General features: G+C 41.1%; 2 protein-coding genes across 3 annotated transcripts; both read left to right on the forward strand.

Annotated features, from left to right (window-relative positions):
• The first annotated feature begins 415 nt into the window (after nucleotides 1-415).
• crk (CRK proto-oncogene, adaptor protein) lies at nucleotides 416-11,475 on the forward strand. Its single transcript, XM_086036634.1, has 3 exons — nucleotides 416-961; nucleotides 2,641-3,236; nucleotides 8,076-11,475. The coding sequence occupies exons 1-3, from the start codon at nucleotides 742-744 to the stop codon at nucleotides 8,211-8,213; spliced, it is 954 nt and encodes a 317-aa protein (XP_085892760.1). The 5' UTR covers nucleotides 416-741; the 3' UTR covers nucleotides 8,214-11,475.
• A 1,826-nt stretch (nucleotides 11,476-13,301) lies between these two features.
• On the forward strand, nucleotides 13,302-21,655 carry ywhae1 (tyrosine 3-monooxygenase/tryptophan 5-monooxygenase activation protein, epsilon polypeptide 1). Of its 2 annotated transcripts, none has more exons than XM_086035347.1 (6): nucleotides 13,302-13,567; nucleotides 16,008-16,207; nucleotides 16,698-16,804; nucleotides 16,957-17,163; nucleotides 17,340-17,476; nucleotides 20,544-21,655. In XM_086035347.1, the coding sequence occupies exons 1-6, from the start codon at nucleotides 13,504-13,506 to the stop codon at nucleotides 20,597-20,599; spliced, it is 771 nt and encodes a 256-aa protein (XP_085891473.1). In that variant the 5' UTR covers nucleotides 13,302-13,503; the 3' UTR covers nucleotides 20,600-21,655. The 2 variants fall into 2 exon arrangements, with proteins under 2 accessions (XP_085891473.1, XP_085891474.1); XM_086035348.1 differs by lacking the exon at nucleotides 13,302-13,567 and adding an exon at nucleotides 14,259-14,429.
• The last annotated feature ends 1,658 nt before the right edge of the window (nucleotides 21,656-23,313 follow it).

The following is a 23,313-nucleotide window of genomic DNA, read 5'->3' on the forward strand; positions in this document are numbered from 1 at the left end:
CTTGGGCTGACATCTCGTGGTAAACTGTACCAACTGCAGCTGGACGCTCATTGTGTCCCGGGAAAATGAATTAAAATTACTTGTATTGTTACCGTTTGAACTAGTACTTTAATTTTAAATTCAAACATGTTGTCGAGGGTGTGCTGTTTATTAAAACCTCCTGAATGTCATGTAAACATGTCTATTATGGTCAGATGCAAACTACCACCAATAAATTATGTTCTATGAAAAATGCTACAGGATATATTTCCATCCCCTCGACAAGCTATACATAATATTTAAATACAAATACAAGGTGATCCTTATGTTTTTATTCTAAATTGCGGATTTGTTTAATGTTAGCTTTCCACTAATGCAGCAGATTGAAATGGACGTCACATCCGGTAACTGGGTGTCCCCCCCCCCCACTTTTTTTTTTTTGTTTTCCCGTATCCGCCATTTCAGTTTTTGAACTTAGTTGTCATCGGCCGTTATGGTAGATATGGAATTGTGACCCTTAAACTTCTGCTAATTCTAACAGTTGGACAAGAGTGTTATCGTTCAGGCACCAAGAATCCTCCTGTTTTCACGGCTGAGGTTTTGTGGCAGTGAATTGATGCGCAAAGGCCAGCTGCGGATGTCGTCTGTTTACTAAACGTGCTTGAGGCGCTAAAGTTTTGTATGAGTTGAAGGCATTGCGTGTGAATCGCGGGAGGGAGAGCGGGGAAGGCCCGACGACGCCTTGGCTTCGGAGTGCTTATCATGGCCGGCAATTTTGACGCCGAGGACCGCGCCAGTTGGTACTGGGGTCGCTTGAGCAGACAGGAGGCTGTGTCGTTGTTGCAGGGGCAGAGGCATGGCGTGTTCCTGGTGCGGGACTCCATCACCAGTCCCGGCGACTACGTGCTCTCGGTGTCGGAGAACTCCAAGGTCTCGCATTATATCATCAACAGCATCAGCAATAACCGACAGTCCGGTCCAGGTAAGATACAATTGTGGATCAGCACTTTGAGTTGCATTTTTTTTGTATGAAAAGTGCAAAATAAATATCTTTGATATGATTTGATCCAACTGCCCCCCACCAACCTCTGGTTTTACTGTATAATGAAGACAGCACGCCTGCATGACTTGCACCAGTGGGGATGCACATGAGTATATCATTTCATTGTTTAAGTATAATAGGCTCAGCTAATATTAATTCAAAACGCAAAAAAGCGTTTGTTTGTTTTTTTTAAACTAGGTGTCCAAACTTTCTTATCATGACTGCATTCAGAAAATCCAAAGAATGCAAGGGACACTGTAAATTATTGACTTATGATTCGCTATAAACACTCAAACCAATTCATCGGTGTAGGTAAAGCTATATAAGCACATATTCTCACACACACACACACATACACCATACCATATATATCCATGTGTACGTATGTATATATATATATATGTATATGTGTGTGTGTATGTGAATGTATATATATATATATATATATATATACACACACACACACACACACTCATTTATATTTGGGGCTTAACAAAAAACAATTACAATTGGAAAGTCGGTTTTGTTTGATTTAAAATATGTGAGTGCATCAAACCAAATTTAATCGTTTCACCTTTTGGCGACCCCACCTCACTTTTGAGCATTCGTGCGCAAGCACACTAAGCATTGATAGGATGTCTCAACGGGGAGGAAGGAATTTCAGAACACCAGTAGGTCGATGCAAAGAGTCAAAGACCAAACACAGGTGTTTAATCTTATTAGCCCTGCAACCTCCTTTGACTGAGCAGCTTGGTCTTTTTTTATGAAGTGCAGCCACACTTTTGACCTGTGTCGAACATCCATAATTATCACGCCCCGCGAGCATTATCCTGTCGTCTTTGTTGCCGTTTGTCTGTTGTCGGTGTGGTGTGATCTGTTTGGATACACTATAATAGTTTGGCCTGGACACACCTTTGCACGTGGTATGGTCCATTGCCCCGAACATGTTGAATGGCTGGGAGCTGCGAAACGGTTCCGTGAATGCCTATGTAAAGTAAAGCCTCCAGTATTGGACCTCGTCGTAGCAGAACTCTCTTTTATATTCGCATAACATTACAGTCTGCACTTGCTGCGCGCAAGCGTGGCGCACACACATTTCCTATTGGTTATACCTCGCTATATTTGTTGATTGCCCCACGCTGTGCGCACACTATTGGTACTTTTTTGTATTGGGCGGTTTCCTTCTTGCGGCGCATCAGGAATCGAAATGTGGCACCGACATTTCAACTTGAACGATTCCGGGAGAACCGAAGTCCTAGTCTTGGTTCCACTCGCTTCCCAGTTCCCAACCCGACAGATGAGAGACGAAAATGACTTTATTCCACCGCCTTACCACCCAGTGTTTAAATTATGTAGTTTAATATTAGCCAAATGACTTGTGTAGAAAAAAAACAGCAGTGGGTTGTAAACGGCCCCGAGCTGTAGTTTGGACACTTTTGTTTCATCCAAAAGAAACGTAGAACGTTAGATAAGGTTTTGAGCTAAATGCACACAATGTGGACTCACTGTAGTGTGTTGCCTGAAAAAAGTCTGTCTCTCTATCTGTCTATCTATCTATAAAGTTGCATAATAACAAGTGTACCGATTTTTTTTTTTTTTTTCTCTATCCTCCATTCCAGCAAGTTTGTCACATCCAAGGTTTCGCATTGGTGACCAGGAGTTTGACGCGCTCCCTGCTTTGCTAGAGTTCTACAAAATCCATTACTTGGACACAACCACCCTAATAGAACCCATCAACAAGTCAAAACACACATCCTTTATTAGCGTCGGCCCTGGTGGTGCCCCTCCCCCTCGCCTGGAGGATGAGTACGTCAGAGCGCTTTTCGATTTCCCTGGCAATGACGACGAGGATCTCCCATTCCGTAAGGGTGATATCCTCCGTGTTCTTGAGAAGCCCGAAGAGCAGTGGTGGAACGCTCAGAACTCTGAAGGCCGAGCAGGGATGATCCCGGTGCCGTACGTGGAGAAGTACCGTCCAACGTCCCCGACTTCGGCGGTTGCTACCAGCGCGCCTGCTGCGTGTCTGCCAGCAGGACCGGGGATGTTAGGGAACTCTGACGGATCTGCGGCCCAGCCCGGTGCACCACTGATGGGAGATCCCAGCCAGTACGCCCAACCTACCCCCCTCCCAAATCTCCAGAATGGACCCGTCTTTGCCAGGGCCATACAGAAGAGGGTGCCCAATGCATATGACAAGACTGCCCTGGCTTTGGAGGTAACATGAATGTGTGGTCATTTAAATGTTTTCCATACAGTGGACTCCCGCTATCCGCAGGAGATAAGAACCAAGCCGGACAGCGAATAGCACATTTCCACAAATAAATGACACACCCCTAAAAGTCATTATAATTAATGCACCTTATGACCCAAAAGTCAGAATCGGCTAAGTACGTCAAATGGCAACATTGAACCAACAAGTTCAAAACACAAATGCACAAGCTAATATTTAGATTATAGCATACGCAGCTGCAGCATATCCATAAACACTGTACGTACATCATATGGTTACACAGACTGCTTAGATTAGATACTTTCCTTGTTTGCCCATAAAATGCAGCGTTGTGTTTGTCATGTTTATATTCTTCCTAAAGCAAGACAAGGTTAGCCAATCAATTGGTGTTCAGTAGCATGTTTTCAGTAACAGCTGCATTATTGTATTGCATTATTGTACTTCTCAAAAATAAAGCTCTTATGAAAAATAATGCTAAATAATGATACAAAAAATGTATTAAAATAAATATACTGGTTAAAAACAGCCCTTTGAATAATCCATGGTAAATTGCACAAATAGTAAAACGTTCATGAAATTGAAGAGAAGAGGAGTTCATGTGATTTGTCCAAAAATAACTTTTTTTTTGTTTTTTTGTTTTGTTAAGAATCGGAATCGAGAATCGTCAAGAACCGGAATCGAATCAAAGAACCGGAATCGGAATCGTCCAAATTCAAACGATGTTTTGTTGTTCTGAATCTTCCTTTTTATAGCCGAAATACTTTCATATTTTGGATGTTGACTTTCTTTTGGGAACTAAATCCACTGCCGCTTTTGCTGCTGTCGTCTCCTCGCCTGTTAGCAGACAGCAGAGTGGAGGGGGAGGGGCCGGTGACTGATTGGCAGGAAGGAGGGGGTGAGCGAGACAGGCTGTGTAGCACGGAGTAGCTTGCTGCTTTTTTGAAGCAAAACAAAAGTTTGCGTGTTTTCTGAGAAAAGAAAAGAAAAAAGTTAAAACATCGCACGTCCTACGATGTGACGATCGCACATCGCAATCGCGATATTCAAAAGACACATCGTGCAGGCCTAACTCAGACTTTTGGTGGGAGTGCAAGGAGGCTCCAAATGGTGCTACAGGACAAAATTACCATTTCGAACCCAAACAATATTTTGAGCCAATAAAAACTTTCAACTCCTTCACTACGAACCAGGGGCGTCACTAGGTTTCATGGACAGCGGAGGTTTCGTGGACAGGGGGCTTGGCCCCCAGGAGATGTACAGTTATACAGATTTGAAAACAACACAATATGGTGTGAAAGTTTAAAATCCTCATTAGAATAAACATGTTATTTCAGTCTTTTTTATTAGTACAGTACGCCAACCCAGGAAATATGTTTACAAAATTAACCACAATAAAGCCCACAAAATATGTACATTTTCTGATATTTTCTCAAAAATCCAGAGTCCGGAAAGTAGGTCAGCCGTCGTTTTATCTGCCTATTCATGTTTCTGGTCTTAAAAACAGACTCCCATTATTATATTGATCAATTGAAACTATGATATTACTATATATTCACATCCAATTCCACACATTTATTGACATAACAGGAAACTAACCCATTTCCAGTTGTTGCACTTTTTGTTGCAGTTTTTACAATAATTGACAGCTTTCCCTGTTATCTAACCAAACTCTTGATAACGCCAGCTACTTGAGTTGGATTATTTCAGTTAGTTCAAATGTATCTTTCAAAGAGGAAAGGGAAGGCTTAAAACAGTGCAATAATACCAAGAAAAACATCCTGGTTGCTTTACTGTATATGCCCTGAACTCTGATCTGGAAGTCAGAAGCTGTTAAGCCTCGACCAGGGGTGCCAAAGTCCAGTCCTCAACAGTTCCTATCCAGCCTGTTTTAGGTCCAACCCTACTCCAACACACCTGATTCAAACGATCAGCTCATCAGCAAGCTTTGCAAAAGCCTGTTGGTGATCCTGATGATTTGAATCAGGTGGGTTGGGAGTAGGGATGCATCTAGCATCTCCTGGGGGCCGGGTCCAATGCGCCTGGTGCCCATTTAGCGGGGCACAGCGTGTGCACTGTAACTGACTTCAGAGCAGTTTGTCTTTGCACCAGGGGAGAGGATTCCAAATAGGGCTGCACAACATATCGAAAAAATATCGATATCGGGGTAATGGCCTACGCAGTATGCATATCGCAAAGACATGCAATACTTTTCTTATGGAATTGTGTGCTTTTATCTAAATTTGACCAGTCAGATTTAAATGCACATTGCCACCCAAGGCGTTATCTAGGAGAATTACAATTAATTAGCTAAGAACAGAAAGAGCTTGCTTATTTTACCACATGGAAAAAAAATGACTTCTTTCAATAGGTTAAAAAAAAAAAAGTCATTTCTTTGGGTACATGTTAAATATCGCATTAATGTCGATATTAAGTCAACATCCATATCGCATGCTTTTCCAATATCGTGCAGCCCTAATTCCAAACGCATTAGAGTGATCGAGCTGAACTCCTTGGTCATTGTGGCTGAGCCGCCCAAGTGTTTGGAAGCAGGCGCAGGGCTCCTACTGAGCAGGCCACTTGGTGGAGGAAATAGTTTATGCTTGGGGAACAGGACCGTTTCCTCTGGGCCCTGTGAAGTCGGAGCAGGACTCGAAGACTTGAGTTTGCTGCAGACACCAGCACACGGCCATTGGTATACTGTATTTCTTAATGTCATGTTTCTAAAGTATAATATTCAATGTATGTCCATTTATTGTTTACTTACTTTGACAGAGGTCCTAGTTTGCGCTGGGATGTGGCGGCATCACAAGTCGCGGCTTCACTAGTTTTAACTACATTTCTCAGAAGCGTCATCGTAATGTTCCAACATCTAAGAAGCTGCCTTTGCCCTGGCAATTCTTGACCTGAAATGCACATTTAAGTACACATTCAGAGCTTTCTCCACGATAAGACAACAATTGCCAACCAAGATACTCATCGCAAATCAGATATCAAACATCAAAAGGCAACATAGCACTAGCAAACAATATGTTGGATTAGAAAAAAAACATTTCATGGAGAACAATGACCCCATCTGCAACTACAATTTTAGTTTAGTTAACACACTGTTCAGTAATGTCAATAGCACAGCGCTGTCACTGCATTAATGATGATATTGCATTAATCTTAGTTAATTAATCTTAGCTTAGTTTTTTTTTTTTTTTTTTCATTTCTCTAGTAATTTGCATCAGTATAGTGAAGGCTCGTTTACAGTAGCATAACTTGTAGCTGAGTGCACTACATTTTCCAAGTAGCTTGCCCAACATTGGTCCTGTTTTGCAAGCTAGTGGTCCCGCTCCCTTTTTTGTTCAATTTTTCTGGCTTTACCCTGGCCAAGGGTAGCTTCTTGGGTTTTCTCCAGCAGGTCAGAGAAGTGACTCAGCATGTAGGCACCGGATGGGACTGTTAATTATTAGCTCACATTTCCTTGTCTTGGATCCCTTTGGCTTCAGACTTCTGTCTCTTAGTCACTCTTTTTATTCCGTTTGTGTCAATACTGCGCAGTTTCTAGTAATACTCTTTTGGACCTGAAAAATGTGTCTATTGTGGTGTGGTGATTTACGACAATTTCAACTCCACTCGGAGTATTTGTGTAATGATAGTAGTTGAGGCATTTATCCACCTGTGGCTTTAAAACACAGAAGCGTGCGAAGAGGGAGACTGCACAAACGGTTTGCACTTTCCCGCAGTGGCGCAGCATTCAAAAGCTGCGTTAAGAAGATATCTTAAAAATTGTGATTTGAAATGAGATTAACGTCCAGGACTGCAAGGTTCCTCGGGTAAAACAGCCACACCCTTGTAGCAAACGCGGTGCGCGCTGCAGGATATCCTCCTGGGGCAAGCAAGTGCAGGAAACACCAAACTTTTTCATTTCACTCTCAACTTTGAGTGTGGTCTACACTAGCGGACAAATGATCTAAATGATACACGCTGTTACCTAACCTAATATTAACATTTACTACTTTGAAACGTCGTTAATCAGTTATCAGGGATTGGTGTTTAAAATGCAGATAAAATATCACATTTTGTTTAGTTGTATTTTGTGCGGTCTTGATTTGTTAACGTGCTCATTTAGCACAAAGCTGGCATGTCTGTTTAAAACTAAACACACGGCTGGTTTATCGAACTCTTTTCATGTCAGATTCGATTGTAAAGCAGAAACTTAAAAGAAATGGACCGCATTGTAGTGTGAAGTTTGGCTTTGCGTATGCCCATGCGGCACTTTAGGGCGGGGGCGGCCTACTTCCAAGACCATTTGATTTGCTCCGTTATGCCATTATAAAAATGAATAAAAGCTCACAGGAGCTGAAACCACAAATGTTCCTCATGAATTCAGGCAGTCCTCAGTTTACGACGGCATTCCAAATTGGCGAGGTAGCCCGAATGTCTACGGAAGTTGGAATGTACCATGGCCTATCAACTAACGTACATTAATGCAGCAGTCGTCATTTGTTTACTGTATATTTATGAAAATCACTTCTTGGCCAAAAAGACAGAACAATCAAATGGAAAACCAGTATGTACGGCTATAACTGATTGTGCCGCATTCTGACGCCACCGCGCCAACTAGTTTATTTCACGAAGTTCCATAGCATCATTTGTCAGGAATCTTGTAAACCAATCCACTTGTGTAATAATTCAAATACTATTTCTTAGTTTTACTAAGGCCCTCGGCAGACTATAAAAACTGCTCTCCACCCCTGTTTAGTGCTTCACCCAGTTCACACTGCTTACTTCTAGTTCTGTCCGTCTTTGTTGACGCCCGCAATTTGTCTCCCTCTCCAGGTAGGCGACATGGTGAAAGTGACTAAAATAAACGTAAACGGCCAGTGGGAAGGCGAATGCAAAGGCAAACGCGGCCACTTCCCCTTCACACACGTCAAACTGCTGGACCAGCACAACGCCGAGGATGAACTCAGCTGAGAGTGGACTGGCGGGTGCAACCTGGACACTAGTGTTAGACCTTGCCTCCTCACACCCCATTGCCTCCCTGCGCCTCCTGGTCACCACCTCACTTCTGCCCTACCTGCACCAAGTAAAGTTTCTCACAATCACTCTGAAAAACAACCACCGGACCCCAGTGCATATTTCTGACAGACCGTCACCACCACTTCCTGCTGTGACTGAGTCAATGCAAAAATGAGAGACGGTCTGAAAAAGCTTTTCCGAGGAATTTGTAACATTTGATCCTCAACATTGTGACACATAGTTATCACCTCTCACTCCTCAGGATACCACTCTCCGCACAACTTGGCCATTTCCTCATCCTGTGTTTGCCTGTAGATGAAAACTCAGCACAATGTCATTTTTTTGTCCTCAACCTCATAGCTGCATTTAAGCTAGGTGGAAATAAGTTCAAAGGTAGGCACAGACGGTTCCAAGGAAACTGTCAAATTCTCGGGATCCAGAATTGTCCCAAAACACACTCATTAATATTACGACTTAAGATTTTCCCAGAATCTTTAGTGAATGATAAGGTGTGAATTTCTTTCTTTTTTTTTCTTTTTTTTAAAATACAAAATTCAGGCTTTAGCAGCAGTTGAGCGTCCATGAAGAGGTAAACAGTTAGGTATGTGACTCAAATAGAGCATTGCTCAGCTTTGGCAGGCGTCTGCCCTTGCGCTGACTGAGATTTTAGTTACTATCAAATTTACAGTATTAAGAGAGCAACATGAACAGCACAGCTCAGTTTTCTTATTGGCAGGTTAGGTAGTAATCGTCATAAGAACTTTGTGAACCTTATTGTGAATCTTTCTGTCGAGTTCTCTGGCCATGACTTACCGAGCTAACTTTAGCTGCGTGTTGACCTCCTGAAGTGTCGACAAGCTGCTCAGGTAAAATGTGGTAAAATTCATTCCGTCGCGAGTCTGTGGCACAATGTGAGCCAAGTTAACAATGTGAAGGATTTTTAATTGTAGTTGTGGATTGATTTGATTTACTGCGCAGTGAAAACCAGAGCAAGTCAAAATATGCAAGTCAATCACCAGTCAACTTGAATTTTAGCAATGCGATGGACAGGCGACCAGTCTGTTATGTACCCCGCCTCTCGCCCAAAGTCAGCAAGATTAGGCTCCAGTTGGTCTGCGACCCTAATCGGGAAGTAATGTGGAAAATTGATTATCAAACTTTAACCACTCCCTAATTTTATCACTTCATGCTACTGTGTCAGATATTTTGATCCGTTTTTTTTTTCCACAAATTAGTCCTGCTCACAGTTTTTAAATGTATTTTTTTTACACTGCAGCATTGTCTGTTAAATCGGGATGGGCAATTAACAAAATGTCCTTGGTCAGCCACAGGAAAATCAAAGGGTTCATTTTGAGGAGTACTTTTTAAGGAGTACAAATAATGAGATTTCAGTGATTACTTAGGTAAAAATGGAATGAAAAAGCCTAAAAACAGATTCAGAAAACTGCACATTGTCGTGAGCTGAGTCCGCCCACCGGCCGTTTGACCCGGTGCTTGCGTCACTGGCCCAGCCGCGCCAACTTCAGACTCTGAAAATGTCAATGACGGGCTGTTGGTAAGTTTTGGGCGCTCGTTTTTATTGTTCAATTAAAGAAGAAACAAAATTAATCCGAAGAAAAACCACGACGAGCGCACTTAACAGCCAGCAAGTCAGAGACATGGCTCGATTACGTCTTATCCGCGTTCGTCACGATTTCGCCCCGCCCGGAAGATTTTCAAAGCGTAATGCTAAATCAAGGAAATACTCGGTTAATGTGTATCAACTCGAGAAACCGTTCATTGCGACATGGATATTTTGTTCATTACAGCATATTAAAAATTGTGTCCCATACACATTAAGACCACATACTAGTCGAGACTGAATCAAAAGTGGTCATGTGCACTTCCATTTTTTTCACACCGCACAATCTACCAAGCTCTTGATTGATGATCTGATTATTATCTACTGCTCACCAATGTGCCCACACATAAACCTGTGATAAGAACTAGAAGCTATCAGTATATCGTAAGAGACTCCAGTCATGACCGTTGTTGGAAGAGAAATGCAAACACAATTCAATCTCTTCCCAACTCATTCCCATTTCGCCCATCATCACTCCCCAAGTAGTTCTATGCAAGAAAAAAAAAATTAAGTATATGATGCATTGTCATTGTCATTACATGCTAAACTAGCATTTATTTATCTTGGTAGTCTTCACAACAGATTTTTGTTGCTCACCTTGTTAGTTCATACCAGACCTTAGAAAAATTCAAAGGGGGAAAGTAAGTGCTAATTGTTTTTGTCCCTTTTTTAAAATTTGTTAGGCCAACTTGCACCCATTTTCTTATTGTATTCTTGAGACCTGTCTTTTCTCTGTGACTACTTATCTAATGCTTATTCTTTACATTTTTTTCCCCCTTTGTGTCTAGCCACAAACTTTTGCAATTTTAAGAGGGTCATTTCATTTCAAGTCCCTTCCTCAATTTAACCCCCCCCCCACCACCCAATCTGACAATCATTACCTTGCTCACCCACATTACATAGGAGTGGACTGAAGATGAGTGTTGTATGGAGAGTTCTCGTATACGGTCCACATTCTGTCCCACACACCATGTTGCCTTCGGGTAACACCAGGAACAATATTCACACAGATCACTATCATGTACTTGTTTTTTTTAGACAGTAAAGGAGATGACTGAACTGAAAACACTTGATTGCTCTCACGCAGTTTGCAATGATACAAATCCTCCTTCTCAAAAGGAAAAAAAAAAGTGACTGCTCTCCATTACCTGATTTCTAATACTGTATGTTATGTTCAATTATAACATTCAAAACACATTTTTGAAATGGCATCGAAGCCGATTTTTCTGGCCAATTTGCAAATGTGGTCTGGGTACCGCATGCAGCAGTTGCTTAGTTACTTAAATTAAATTTTAAATGATCATACAGAAAGCCAAGGTTTTCCTTTCATGCAAAGTGAGGGGTGGCAAAATGCCACTGGGAACTGTTGATAGCAGTTGTGTAATTTTATTATAACACTATATTCTTTTGAGACAATTGTAATTAACTTTTTTTCTGTAGCATGTGATGTGTTAATTAAACTAGTAAATCAAGTAAAATTCATGACAGTTTCCCTCGTTTTTGTTAGACCAGTGATTCTGTGTGCTACTAGTACACAAGTGGTCTGTGAGGTCCTCTAGCGTGAAAGAGTCAGTGAATTAAATTGTTCAGACTGCATATTGTTACAGTGGCTTAAATGTTTTCTTATTCCAGTACAGTACATTTGTGTGCATAAGGTTACAATGTCTTACAGAAATATTGAATATAGTTTTAGGATTAGAACGTCTGTCTTTTTTTTTAGTTAACACTTAGGCCTACTATGTAACTGTATTTTACATTAATGTTGGCCATAATTGTGCTACTAGGAAAAACAAGTATTTTTTTAGATGGTAGTTTATGTAAGAAGCTTGACAACCACTTGTCTTTATGGCGGTCCTCAATGGAGTTTTATTCCGACAGCAGCAGCATAATAATGTGTACGTAGTTAGTAAATTAGTAACACACTGTAGTCTATCACTGACCCATGCTAACACAGCAGTAAAGAAAATTACATTACTTCTTTGTATGAAAAACACTTCTAGTGTGGGAATATAAAACAAATGAAAAACAGAAAGTGAGCAAACCTTCTTGTGTCAAGGAGTGTGGTGACCATCGGGAACTTTGGAAAAAAGAGTTTATTTTCCCAAACAGCCGGTCTGTATCGTGGCTGGTTGAAGCACGTGACGGCCGCTCTCCACCCCCGTCAGCGATGAACTTTTCTGAGCGTGACGGTCGTGCCCTGTCGCCGATTAACTTCCATAACATCGCGTCCGCCGTCGCAACAGCACCCACCTCAATGATTACATTTCAGCGCAGGATGTGATGACGCCATTGCATATTTATGTAGCATATAACAGTATACAGTACATGTCTGGATGTACATTTCTACATTAATTTGAGACCATTTATATGCACGCTTTTTTTGGACAGTGGTTGTTTTGCCATGAATCGTGCAAGAACTTGGTCGACGTTGAGTAATCAACGCCATATTTGCCACATTTCACCATGAATGCTGCCATGACAATGGAGTCGGATTCGCTCTGCGTTGAACGTTAAAGAACTTAGACGAGGCGATTGCTGTGTTTGAAAAGATGCAAAGTGTGTCCGACTGACAAAGTGGCCCAGAAAGGGGGAATGTCCCTGATAACCCTGCTCTGGGGATTATGGTTTAGGCTGGCAATGCGGATAACAGCCTATTTTTAGTGACAAAACAAGAAATCATGTGCAGTACATGACTAACGGCAAAATAACCGATTCCCGGCAGCCTACACATCACACTAATATAACCTATTACGGCCAATCTACTATAATCACGGTAAAATAGCCAATTCACGGCAGGCCAAGAATTCTTTGCTCTGGCGATTGCCGTTCATGGCAAAATAGTACGAGCAGATTTGCCCTGACAAAATAATAACTGCCTTTATTTTTTTTTTGTATTGCCAAGGTATTTGATCGTGACTCAATATTGGCATCCTTAAAAACAAAGATTTGGACTCAGGTGCCAAAAAGGTATGATTAGGACATCCCCAGTTGGGGATGAGTTAAAACAAACATTTATAAAAGGAGGAGTATAAAACGTATGGGATTTCACACTTGAAGCAGAAATCCTAAATTAAAATCCTAGGTCACTCTTCCAAAAGAGATTGTAAATCTCAATGAATTTTTAACCTGTTCAAACAAAGGTCAACAAACTCAAATTGAAAAGGACGTCCCGCCAGAAATGTAGCCAAAGATGCATGGGTGTCTACAAGAGAAGTAAGATAACGCCATTGAAGAATTAATCGGGGGAAAATCCTCTGCAGTCACGTAAATCCCCTTGGACATTGTCAGCGTGTGAGGTAGACTCACGTGGTTTCCCGGTTAGGGAATTTTATGAAAAAAAATATATTTGGGGGAAGACACGCAACATAATTACACACTTTCTCCGTTTAAAGTCAAGCGATGCGTATTCTACGTAACAGAGCAGACGAATCAGGTGCGTATGAGATTACCCGGATGAGACTGGCCGCCATCTTTACTCCATCCTCTCTGCTGCCGGTTGGGCGGAACATCATTCGAGACGACCCAGTTGGTTTTTAGGAACCGCTGACAGACCAAGCAGGCACATTACCGTGTTCCCCCCCGCCCCGACAAATTTATTTGTCACTTTCGACGGTTCTATACGCAATGGCAGAGCGAGAAGAATGCGTGTACCAGGCAAAACTCGCTGAGCAGGCCGAGCGATATGACGGTAAGCACACCACTTGGAGTGGGACATGCTCAGCGCTGGCATTTTCTCCCCTCTGCTAGCTAACTAATGTTAACAGAGTGGTGCTTCGCTTGGCGGTTTTGCTACCATTAAATGTAGCTTGGCTACATGCCGAGTGGCACGCTGCTGTGAATGGAATTAAATGCTCACGCCTACTGCTAATGAATGGCATTGCTAGCAGATGTCCAAATTGAAAGTGGATTGAACAAGTGCCGTTCAGAGGCGAGCGTTAGCGAAAGGGCTACAACAAAATGGCGGACCAGTAGAGCGTGAGCTGTCAGGAGTTACCTCCCTGCACCAGCGTACCTCACATACCCACCGCCTATCCTTTAAACGCACTCAGTGGCTTTGTGAACGTGTTCTGAATCATTGCCATAAAGCGGGTTGGGGTTCAGACGCAAATCACCCGAAGTGTAACGTGGGGGGGGGGGGGGGGGGGCAACTGTTGACTTGATGGGCTGCTGTTTTCATGGCCGCGCGTTTCAGCTCGATTGACGAAAATGACCCCCCTCTTCCACCCTTTCTGATGTCGTTCACACCCGTTCGAGCGGCATACCATTAGTGGTCTCATCGGGGCTGTTTTTAGACACCTGCCTGTGCGACAGTTATAAGGTTGCTTAGTAACGTTAAATGAATGTGCCATGACTCACTCACGGGATTTGGAGCTGTGGGAGAGATTGATTGATGGGCTACTGACTACATGGAAACCTGGCTGGAATGTGGTTAACTTAATGTGGTTGTTCTGCAGCGGATTTCTGGTTATTTTCTTTAGACGTGAAATATCTTCACACATTCTGAACTGAGGGTGTTGCCGCCACACTTCTCGCTTAGCGCGGCCATTCAGGTAATGCAGGTTTTAGCTCCGTTTGGCACGTTGGGGATACTGAACCGTTTCGTAAGCCCATGCAGTTGTCCTCATACTTTCACGTCTAGTGAGCAAATGTTATGTGAACCAAACTTAGAATACCAACACGATGCATTTGTGTAGTTGTAATATTACTTCTTTTTTTTTCAATGGTGAAGCTGCAATATTACAAGAATAGACGTGTGTCTCTTGCTTGAAAGGTTCTGGAAATGTTAAAATTGTCGGTTTTTGCTTGTGTAAAATTTCACTGCAAACATATTTTTTTCAAGAATATGTTCCCACCAGGCCCACTAGTTGAAACACAACATTCTGATTAATATTGTGTTTGTGGAATATGAGTTGAGCAGCAAAGTCCACCCCTTTTTAGTCATCTTAGTGGGCGGCCATTTTGTCACTTCTGTCGATTGAAAATGACATCACAACTGCTCAGGTAACGACCAATCACGGCTCAGCTCCAGAAAATAGGTCAGCCGTTATTCTCCGATTTCCGTCGTCCTTCATCAAAGCACACGGATTGGCTTTGTGTTGGTTCAAAATAAAACATGCTTTTACCTTGGAATCAATCAACATTTTTTTTTCCCATTTTCTGACATGATATAGACCAAACCAGTGACTGAATCATAAATCAGTTTAAGATGGCGCATTTTCTACACTGATAATTTGAAATAATGTCCAGTTTTTTAATAAAGGGATAGAAATCAAAACACGTTTTTTTGTCTGATTAATCAACAGATTAACTCATTCAGTAACAGACTTTTTCAGACCCATTGTGCAATGACAAATATGTCATTGGGATAGAATGAGTTATTAATCAACTATTAAAATAAGTAATTAAATTAATCGCAGCCCTAGTTCAGTCTCACAGAATGTGCGTTTGTTTTGGCACATCAAACCCATCAGTGTAAGCAGTTTAATGTGATTGTGCAAACCTTTTTCTCACTTAGAATATAACTGCTGTACATAAACCGAAATATTTGTTGGGATTTTTTAAGCACAAGTGTTTTCAGCCAGTAGTATAATAGTATTATGTTGATGTGTAGGTATAATGCTCCCAGATTATTTTGTTCTTATTTGAGAATTTGTATATTCAATTTTATAACATTACAACTTTATTCTCTTCTAATTTAATTTTAGTGGGCTTTTTTTTTGTATGGACCAACACTCGTGTGTATTCATGAGTATAATACATAACATTATTCATCTGGTACTTTAAAATAGCAGCAACATAATTATATACATTTATGTGGTAGTAAGAGCACGTTGTCAACTAAAAACAAAATGTACGTCTTTGCTGAATCGTTGACTCCCATTATTGGAAACATCTGTATGAGCCTGTAAAAAATGATAATGCATTATGTTTTTTACTGTATCTTGCTGTAGCGTGGCATCAACTTTGAATGCTGCCAATTATCAGATATGATCAAATAAAATTTGGGGGTTGGAGCAGGTGGCAGACAGCTGGTGGCTCATGCATTGGAACATGGACATGTTACACAGGGGATTCTCAACAACTGAACAAATGTGTTGAAATGAGTGTTGTGTGTGTCTAATCAACAGAGATGGTGTTGTTTATGAAGAACGTGGCAGGCATGGATGTGGAGCTCACAGTGGAGGAGAGGAACCTACTATCAGTGGCTTACAAGAATGTGATTGGCGCTAGGAGAGCTTCCTGGAGGATAATCAGCGGCATTGAGCAGCGAGATGAGAGCAAGGGTGAAGAAGAGAAATTGAAGATGGTCCGGGAATACAGGAAAACGGTAAAACCCAGACAAGAGTAACAGCCTCCAAACATCCCATTTAACTTCTCCCGTTGTTGCAAATGTGCATCACCATTCAAAGTGTCTCGTTATATACTGATGTGAGATCACCAGCTTCTATTAATAATACGCACTACGAGCTGCTTCAGAACAGACTGCATCTGAGTCATAGCTGGCAACTTGTGCACTCGCTTGCCTTCATGAAAGGAAATAAGAGCTGGCAATTACTCAGGGAGAGGCCAGAGTGTGTCACAGCGAGGGGAGGGGCTGTGGGATTGCAGTCAATACGTTACTGGGTAATCCTGCAGGAACACTTACAGTGTAACCAATAAGACGTTACATTTTTAGAATAAAAAATTCGGGGGGGAAACAGGCTGCATACTACCCTAAATTATTTGGTTGGCGCTAACAGTAAGTTAACCTGAATTGAGCATGATAAATGTTTGCCTGACTATTTTTTTGGTTTTGTTTTGTTTTTTATTTGTGGCAGGTTGAAGATGAGCTTAAGTCAATCTGTGGTGACATTCTGGAGGCATTGGAAAGGCACCTACTCCCCTCTGCTGTTGCTGGAGAGTCAAAAGTCTTCTACAACAAAATGTGTGTGTGGTCTAACTGTTCAAAAGAATGAAGTGTTAGAAGTTTTATCAGTGCATTTTTTTTGAGAATCAAATGAATACAGCACAGTCCCCACTACCACTATAGGTGTGACTACAAGCATGACAGCAACATTTGTATTTGTACAACTTCAGGAAGGGCGACTACCATAGGTACCTGGCAGAGTTTGCTACAGGCAACGGCAGAAAGGAAGCCGCAGAGCAGAGCCTGGTGGCCTACAAAACTGCTACTGATCTTGCCACGCAAGAGCTGCCACCCACACACCCCATTCGCCTTGGTCTCGCACTCAACTTCTCCGTCTTCTACTACGAGATCCTCAACTCACCGGATCGTGCTTGCAGGTCTTTGTTGTGGCTGTCCAATGTTTTAATATTGTCTTGTTAGTTTATTAACTGAAATTCAATTCAACTAGTTAGCTTTCTTAGCAAGTCAATTTTGACCAGAATGAGGACCTGCTTCATATTTGGTGGCAAAGATCATAACTTGAGCCAACAAAGTGTACTGCATTTCTGCGCAGGTTGGCGAAGGCTGCGTTTGATGACGCAATTGCAGAACTCGACACGCTGAGTGAAGATAGCTACAAAGACTCCACACTTATCATGCAGTTGTTACGTGACAACCTGACACTATGGACTTTAGATATGCAGGGAGAAGGTGAGACGCATGTTATCACTTAGATTTATCTCCATCTTTATCCACAAATTGATGCTGATACACTTAAAAAAAACATGCGGCCTACTTATGAAAAGAGCTAATGTTAAAACATTGATGTTCAACTTCATTGTTCTGGAAAACGTTACCTGCATGTGTCATGCCAGCAATTCTTTGACAATGATGTTGTACCGAAAAGGGGAGCAACTTCAAATACCCACTGAGTGCCAAGTCAAGCATTAATCACTTGCAGTCTTTATCAATAGCTTATATTGGAAGTCAAGATTTCCTTTACAATTGTTAAACACGGCATTCTGCTTAATATTGTGTTCGTGGACTATGAGTTCAGCAAAATCCACCCGTTTTTTTCCATCTCAGAGGGCGGTAATTTTACCACTTTCTGTCGACTGAAAATGACATCGCAGTTGCTCGGGTAAAGATCAATCATGGCACATCTTGAGAAAACAGGTTGGCAGGTGAGATGGTAAGTGACAAAATGGCCACCCTATGAGATGGCTGAAAACGGGTGGATTTTGCTGCTTTACTCATATTCCACATACACAATATTACTCAGAATGCCTTCCCTTTTTAAATACACTTACTAGTAATTGTAACACAACTGTTGGCTCTTTGTAAATCTTTCATTCTAATTTAGTAATCTCTTCCATTTGGCTTGAATAAAAGAAATGTTTCCATATAATAGTAGAATAAAAGTAAATTGTACCTGTAATTTCAATCATGGAAGAAGAAATATTACAAATTTTGTTTTGAAAGTAATTAAGCTTGGTTCACTTGGGAGGATAATCGGCACGATTTTAGCCCCAAATCTCCCCTCCCGACAATCTTAAAAAAATCAAGCAAGTCGAGTCGCCACCAAATTTCAAGCAAGTCAAATCTTTGCTTGGTTCAAGCAAGTCATAAGTGAAGTTATAAAATGCTGCTCAGTAAAACAATGTTGGAATAATAATGTTTTCCCTGATCCCACTACAAAGAGTGCATTATCGCTATAAATATAATCAAATCTGTAAAAATAAGAAAAACAATGAACTTATAAAATGAATGTCAAACACTTGAATTATTTAGAAGAATGTTATTTTTTTCAATCTAACATTTATGAGTATCACATTGTTAATGTGATGAAAACTGAAATATGCTGAATGAGGGCGTAAACGTGTATAATCATCAGATTTAAATATTACAAATTGTATATTCCAGACTATAAGCCGTTACTTTTTTCCTAGGTTTTTAACCATGTGGCTGAAAGACCGGTGTGGCTATTCTGTGGAATTTATTTTTTTCACGGCTAGCGATAGAATACAATTGCCGTTAACAGGATGTGACTGCAGGTGGAGGAGTTCAACAGGCGAGGGCACTATGCACTAGGTTATGCATTAGGTGGCATACAGAAGTAGAGCAATAAAAGGTGGACATTAACTGACAAAATGGAGTCGCAGCAGGGAGTGAAATGAAGATAAGTACTTTATTTTCTCTCGGCCATTTTAATCTGCAAAGTTGCTGCTGTGTTAAAAGGCACTGTTTAGGAAAGAATCTGTTCAGGTTCTTGTACATTTACAGTTCAAAATCATTCTGTAAATGCAGTAAATATCAAATTTTTCAACATAGATGGGTGCGGCCTATATATGTTTTTTGTCAGGATTTATTTTTAGAATAGAGTGGGTGCTGTTTATATAAAGGTGCGGCTTATAGTCTGGAAAATACAGTACTTTGTTTCAGGTGCCAATTTCTTACCCAAATCTAATTAGTGTGTATAAATGGGTGAACGAAATGTATTAGCTTTGTGCACTTTGTGGGATGTCACTTTGAAGTTGACGTGCATTAGTTTAGAGAGTCACAGCGACATCAAATATGGCGGATATGCTTGAACAGAAAAGTACTCTGCATGGACTCTATTTAAAGACTCTGTTCTCACTCTACGTATTGATGTTGATGGTTGAATAACGACCGGTGTTAAACAGTATAGTTTCAAGATTACAGTGTCCATGGTGTCCAATCTATGGCTCTCAATGAAATGCAGAACCGACATGAAGTATTTGACCAGCGATTAGTGAGCTACACTGTTGAGCTAACCTAGCTAGCTTAGGTTCACAGAGCTATCTTATATATATGTCAGACAGATGAAACGAAACTTGTAGGTGTTGTCTCATCTTCGAGTGCAAAACATGCATGTTGCTTGTCTTTTTCCCCGTTTTCAACAAAAGGATCATCCTTGAATCCAGACATCTCAGCATCTTTTTTTTTCTTTCTCTCTGCTAGCAACATGCCAGTAACACCGGTGTGCTATGGTGCCTATGTTTTGATTAATAGAACCAACTTTCGAAGAGCACATCACTTCATCCCAATATTAACAGAGAAATCAACACAAACATAAGCACAAGCAGCAAAATGCACTCGTTTTTAGCCATCTCTGGGGGCGGCCATTTTGTCTTCTGTCGACTGAACATGACATCACAACTACTCACAAGGACCAATCACGGCTGACCTGTTTTCTGAATGTGAGCCGCGATTGGTTGTTGTGAGTAGTTGTGATGTCATTTTCAGTCGACAATTGCAATTTGCACTGGTTTGGTGCATTGGCCCATATAATATGAAGACAACATCCATACAGATTTATGTACACTACTGCATATGCATATCTGTATGATTCTATATTAATTTGAGAAAATTTGTACGCACACTTTTTTATTAATGCATTTCTGAGATATGCAGGGGGTTTTACCTTGGAACTTTCCCCTTTTTTTGTCCAGGATGGTTGAGTTGTGAACAATAGCCTTAACCTTTAATCAACATTCAAGTGTTTAGTCTGAGAATCAAGCCCTTGCTGATTTCATTGGAAGAGAAGTAACATGGTCAAATTCAGATGGATTTTTGGATGGGTGTACCCCATAGAAAGACACAGGTGTATTTCTCTTGAAAATCTTGGTAGAGTCATTCAAGCGTTGAAGTGTTTGACTTTGCCGCATCCCCTCGATGCAACATTTGTGTGTTGTTTTTCTAGCAGTGTGAAGCTGCCACTTGTTTGTGTTGGTCACTTTGGTGTCTGGTGTTGCAGGAGAAGAACAGACCACAGAAGCGCTGCAAGATGTCGAGGATGAAGCACAGACTTAGAGAAGACTTTGCCACTATCAGCCAACAACATGTGACCCCCAAAACTCAACCAACTCATCACACTCCTCCTCTTCTTTGGTTGTCCTCACTCTTCCTCTTTTCCCCTTCCCTTTCTTCTCTTCAACCTCTGCTATTCCAGGACCTAACAGGGCCCTGGAGTTGATCATTTTGTTGTTCCTCTTCTTTCTTTCTTTCTTCTCTTTTGTTTAAACATTAGTCCTTACATCACTACCACTTCATTCAGTCAGGAAATACAATGTTAGAAAGAGAGGTCCCTGGGTTTTATTTTGTTCCTGGTACATGCGGTTCTGAAATGTTATGTTTGTTTTTCTTTATTGTGTTTGTTTCTTTCTGCTTTTCCTCAATATTTTTATCAGTTGCTGGATGTATTGAGAATCTTTCTTAATGTAATTACAAAAATTAACTTTTATTACTGAAAATGTTGACTATTAGTTAATGGGAGCTATTTTATCTTTGTTTTTAGTGAATCAATGTTAACTTTTTAATGGGCACTTTGGAGAGTTGCAAGTGTCTTTTTTTATGTTAGTCTTTCAGAGGACGATGGCAACATTTGTGATATCCAAGTGGGGCAAAGAAGTGCTATTACACCTTAGTCTTTTTTTTTTCCCCTTCTGTTTTTTGTAGGTGTCTTTGGACTGTACTTTGTGCTCAATACTGTAACAGTGCACATACGCCTGCCTGAAGGTTGCATTATTACTTGCTGTTTGAATTAGGGGTAGAAAAAAAAGGTCAAGTATCAGTTTGGACCCGCTCCTTCATAGAGAGCCAAAAAAAAAATATGGTTGTAATGTTTGCGCTCAATAGTATTCTTTTCTGCAGCTTTCCCCAACTTTGTACTAAAGGTCCTTTTGGTTGAGAGCGTATTTCTCTGCAAGTTCTTTTGCTTCTCTTTGTTTTGCTGCATCATGTGTAACTTGTAGCTAATTTGTACTACTGGATATCTGACTGGAGCCACAGACAGGGAATCTGTATTGTTCTTACTGAAACACAGCATGGAATTAACATTAAACGATCTAAATTAAAAGAGACGAATAATTTTGTCTTGTTTTTGTCCTGGAATTCTATTTTGGAAATGGTTTTATTTGTGTATAGGATGGTGTTGCATCAGTCTAATCCAAATGAGTATTGGGGGCGGCATGGCTCAGCTTCAGTGGTAGGGTGGTCATCTCCCAACCCGGAAGCTGTGGGTTCAATCCCCGGCCCTTGTGACCATATCAAAGTGTCCTTATGCAAGATACTGAATATTATCTCTTGCTTACAAGGTAGGTAGATAAAATGAATGTAGAAAGTCTACACACCCCTTTTCACATTTAAGGTATTTGTGATGTATAAAAATTAGACCAAGAAATGGTTTCGAAACATTTTCCACCATTAATGTGACCTATAACGTACAACTTATTTTTTGGGGGGCAGGGGAGTCGGGGCTTCCACAGCATGTGGTAACATGAAACCTGAAGAGGGCAGCAAGGTTCAACCTAATCTTGCATATACAGTCACTCTCACACCATCTCCACTACTCTACAGTGTACTGTATGCAACAGTGGCTGGTGGTGAGTGTGCTTTATGAAGCCATAACATAAGCACCACAACTTTGCATTCAATTCCCCCCGGAGGGTGTATTGTAGCTTTAAGTGATATCATCGGCGTCCTCGGGCCTCTATCGACTTCCTGTGGAAATTCTTGCAGCATGCTTGACAAGTGTTGTCAGGTTTCTGAAGAAACAAAACGTCAGTGAAATATTATGAACTTCCTCTGCTGCAGATACCGTCAATATAAATAGCCAAGGTTATATTCAGGTGATATTTGTGAGATTTTCTCCTCCCAGCTCTCCCTAAAGAGCTGAGTGTGCATGCGGCATCTGATTTCAAGGATAGAGCAAACGTACAAAACAGAACACACTGGATCACCACCAACCTCTCCTCCTCTCATATATATATTTTTTGCATAGTTTCCCCAAGTTAATGTTTAAGCTCATAAAACAAATAGAAATTTGAAACAAAGAACGCAAGTGAACATAAAATGCAGTTTTTCAATTGTGGTTATATTTATTAAGGGGTAAAAACATGAAAGCTACTTGGCCCTGTGTGAAAAGTACCCTAAAGGTTGGCCCAACCTCAGCAGCAAGAACTGAAATCAAGTGTTTTCTATAACTGGCAATGTGTCTTTCACATCACTGAGGAAACCTTGGTGCACTCTTCTTGCAGAATTGCTTTAATTCAGCAACACCGCAGGGTTTTTGAGTATGAACGGCTTTTTTAAGTTTATGTCACAGCATTTCAATCAGATTATGCCACTCCAAAAAACCTTTATTTACTTTTTTTTCTAGGATATTCAGAAATGTGATTGCTAATAAGTTTTTGATTATTGTGCTGCTTTCAGAACCAAATGCCCCTTTTTCATCGTACCATTCCTACCCTGAAACTGGTTCCACCCTGTATGGTCGCTTTTCCAGAGGTGGGCATTCTGTCACTGATGGACACCAGTTTTACGTACGAATGATGGGACAATTTTTTTTTTAAATGACGGACTAATTACCGACGAAGTGGTGTTTTGTCCGTCAGAGTAATCGTCACTAACCGCGTCCGTCAATGACAGACCGTTAGTCGGTCACAGACGGACATCCGTTTTGCCAACGTTTTTGGGGGCACTGACTGATGGACCAACAAACTTCTGATGAACTAACTGACGGACAG

The sequence above is a fragment of the Filicampus tigris genome, chromosome 7 (assembly GCF_054856515.1).
Source record: "Filicampus tigris isolate MCC_2025a chromosome 7, RoL_Ftig_1.0, whole genome shotgun sequence".
Lineage (NCBI taxonomy): Eukaryota > Metazoa > Chordata > Actinopteri > Syngnathiformes > Syngnathidae > Filicampus > Filicampus tigris.

Bases quoted from the DNA above. Each gene is read 5' to 3' on its own strand.
- crk (XM_086036634.1), top strand. From the start codon at position 742: ATGGCCGGCAATTTTGACGCCGAGGACCGCGCCAGTTGGTACTGGGGT. The intron at 962-2,640 runs GTAAGATACAAT...CCTCCATTCCAG, and splicing joins TAACCGACAGTCCGGTCCAG to CAAGTTTGTCACATCCAAGG. The intron at 3,237-8,075 runs GTAACATGAATG...CTCCCTCTCCAG, and splicing joins AGACTGCCCTGGCTTTGGAG to GTAGGCGACATGGTGAAAGT.
- ywhae1 (XM_086035347.1), top strand. From the start codon at position 13,504: ATGGCAGAGCGAGAAGAATGCGTGTACCAGGCAAAACTCGCTGAGCAG. The intron at 13,568-16,007 runs GTAAGCACACCA...TCTAATCAACAG, and splicing joins GCAGGCCGAGCGATATGACG to AGATGGTGTTGTTTATGAAG. The intron at 17,164-17,339 runs GTCTTTGTTGTG...ATTTCTGCGCAG, and splicing joins TCACCGGATCGTGCTTGCAG to GTTGGCGAAGGCTGCGTTTG.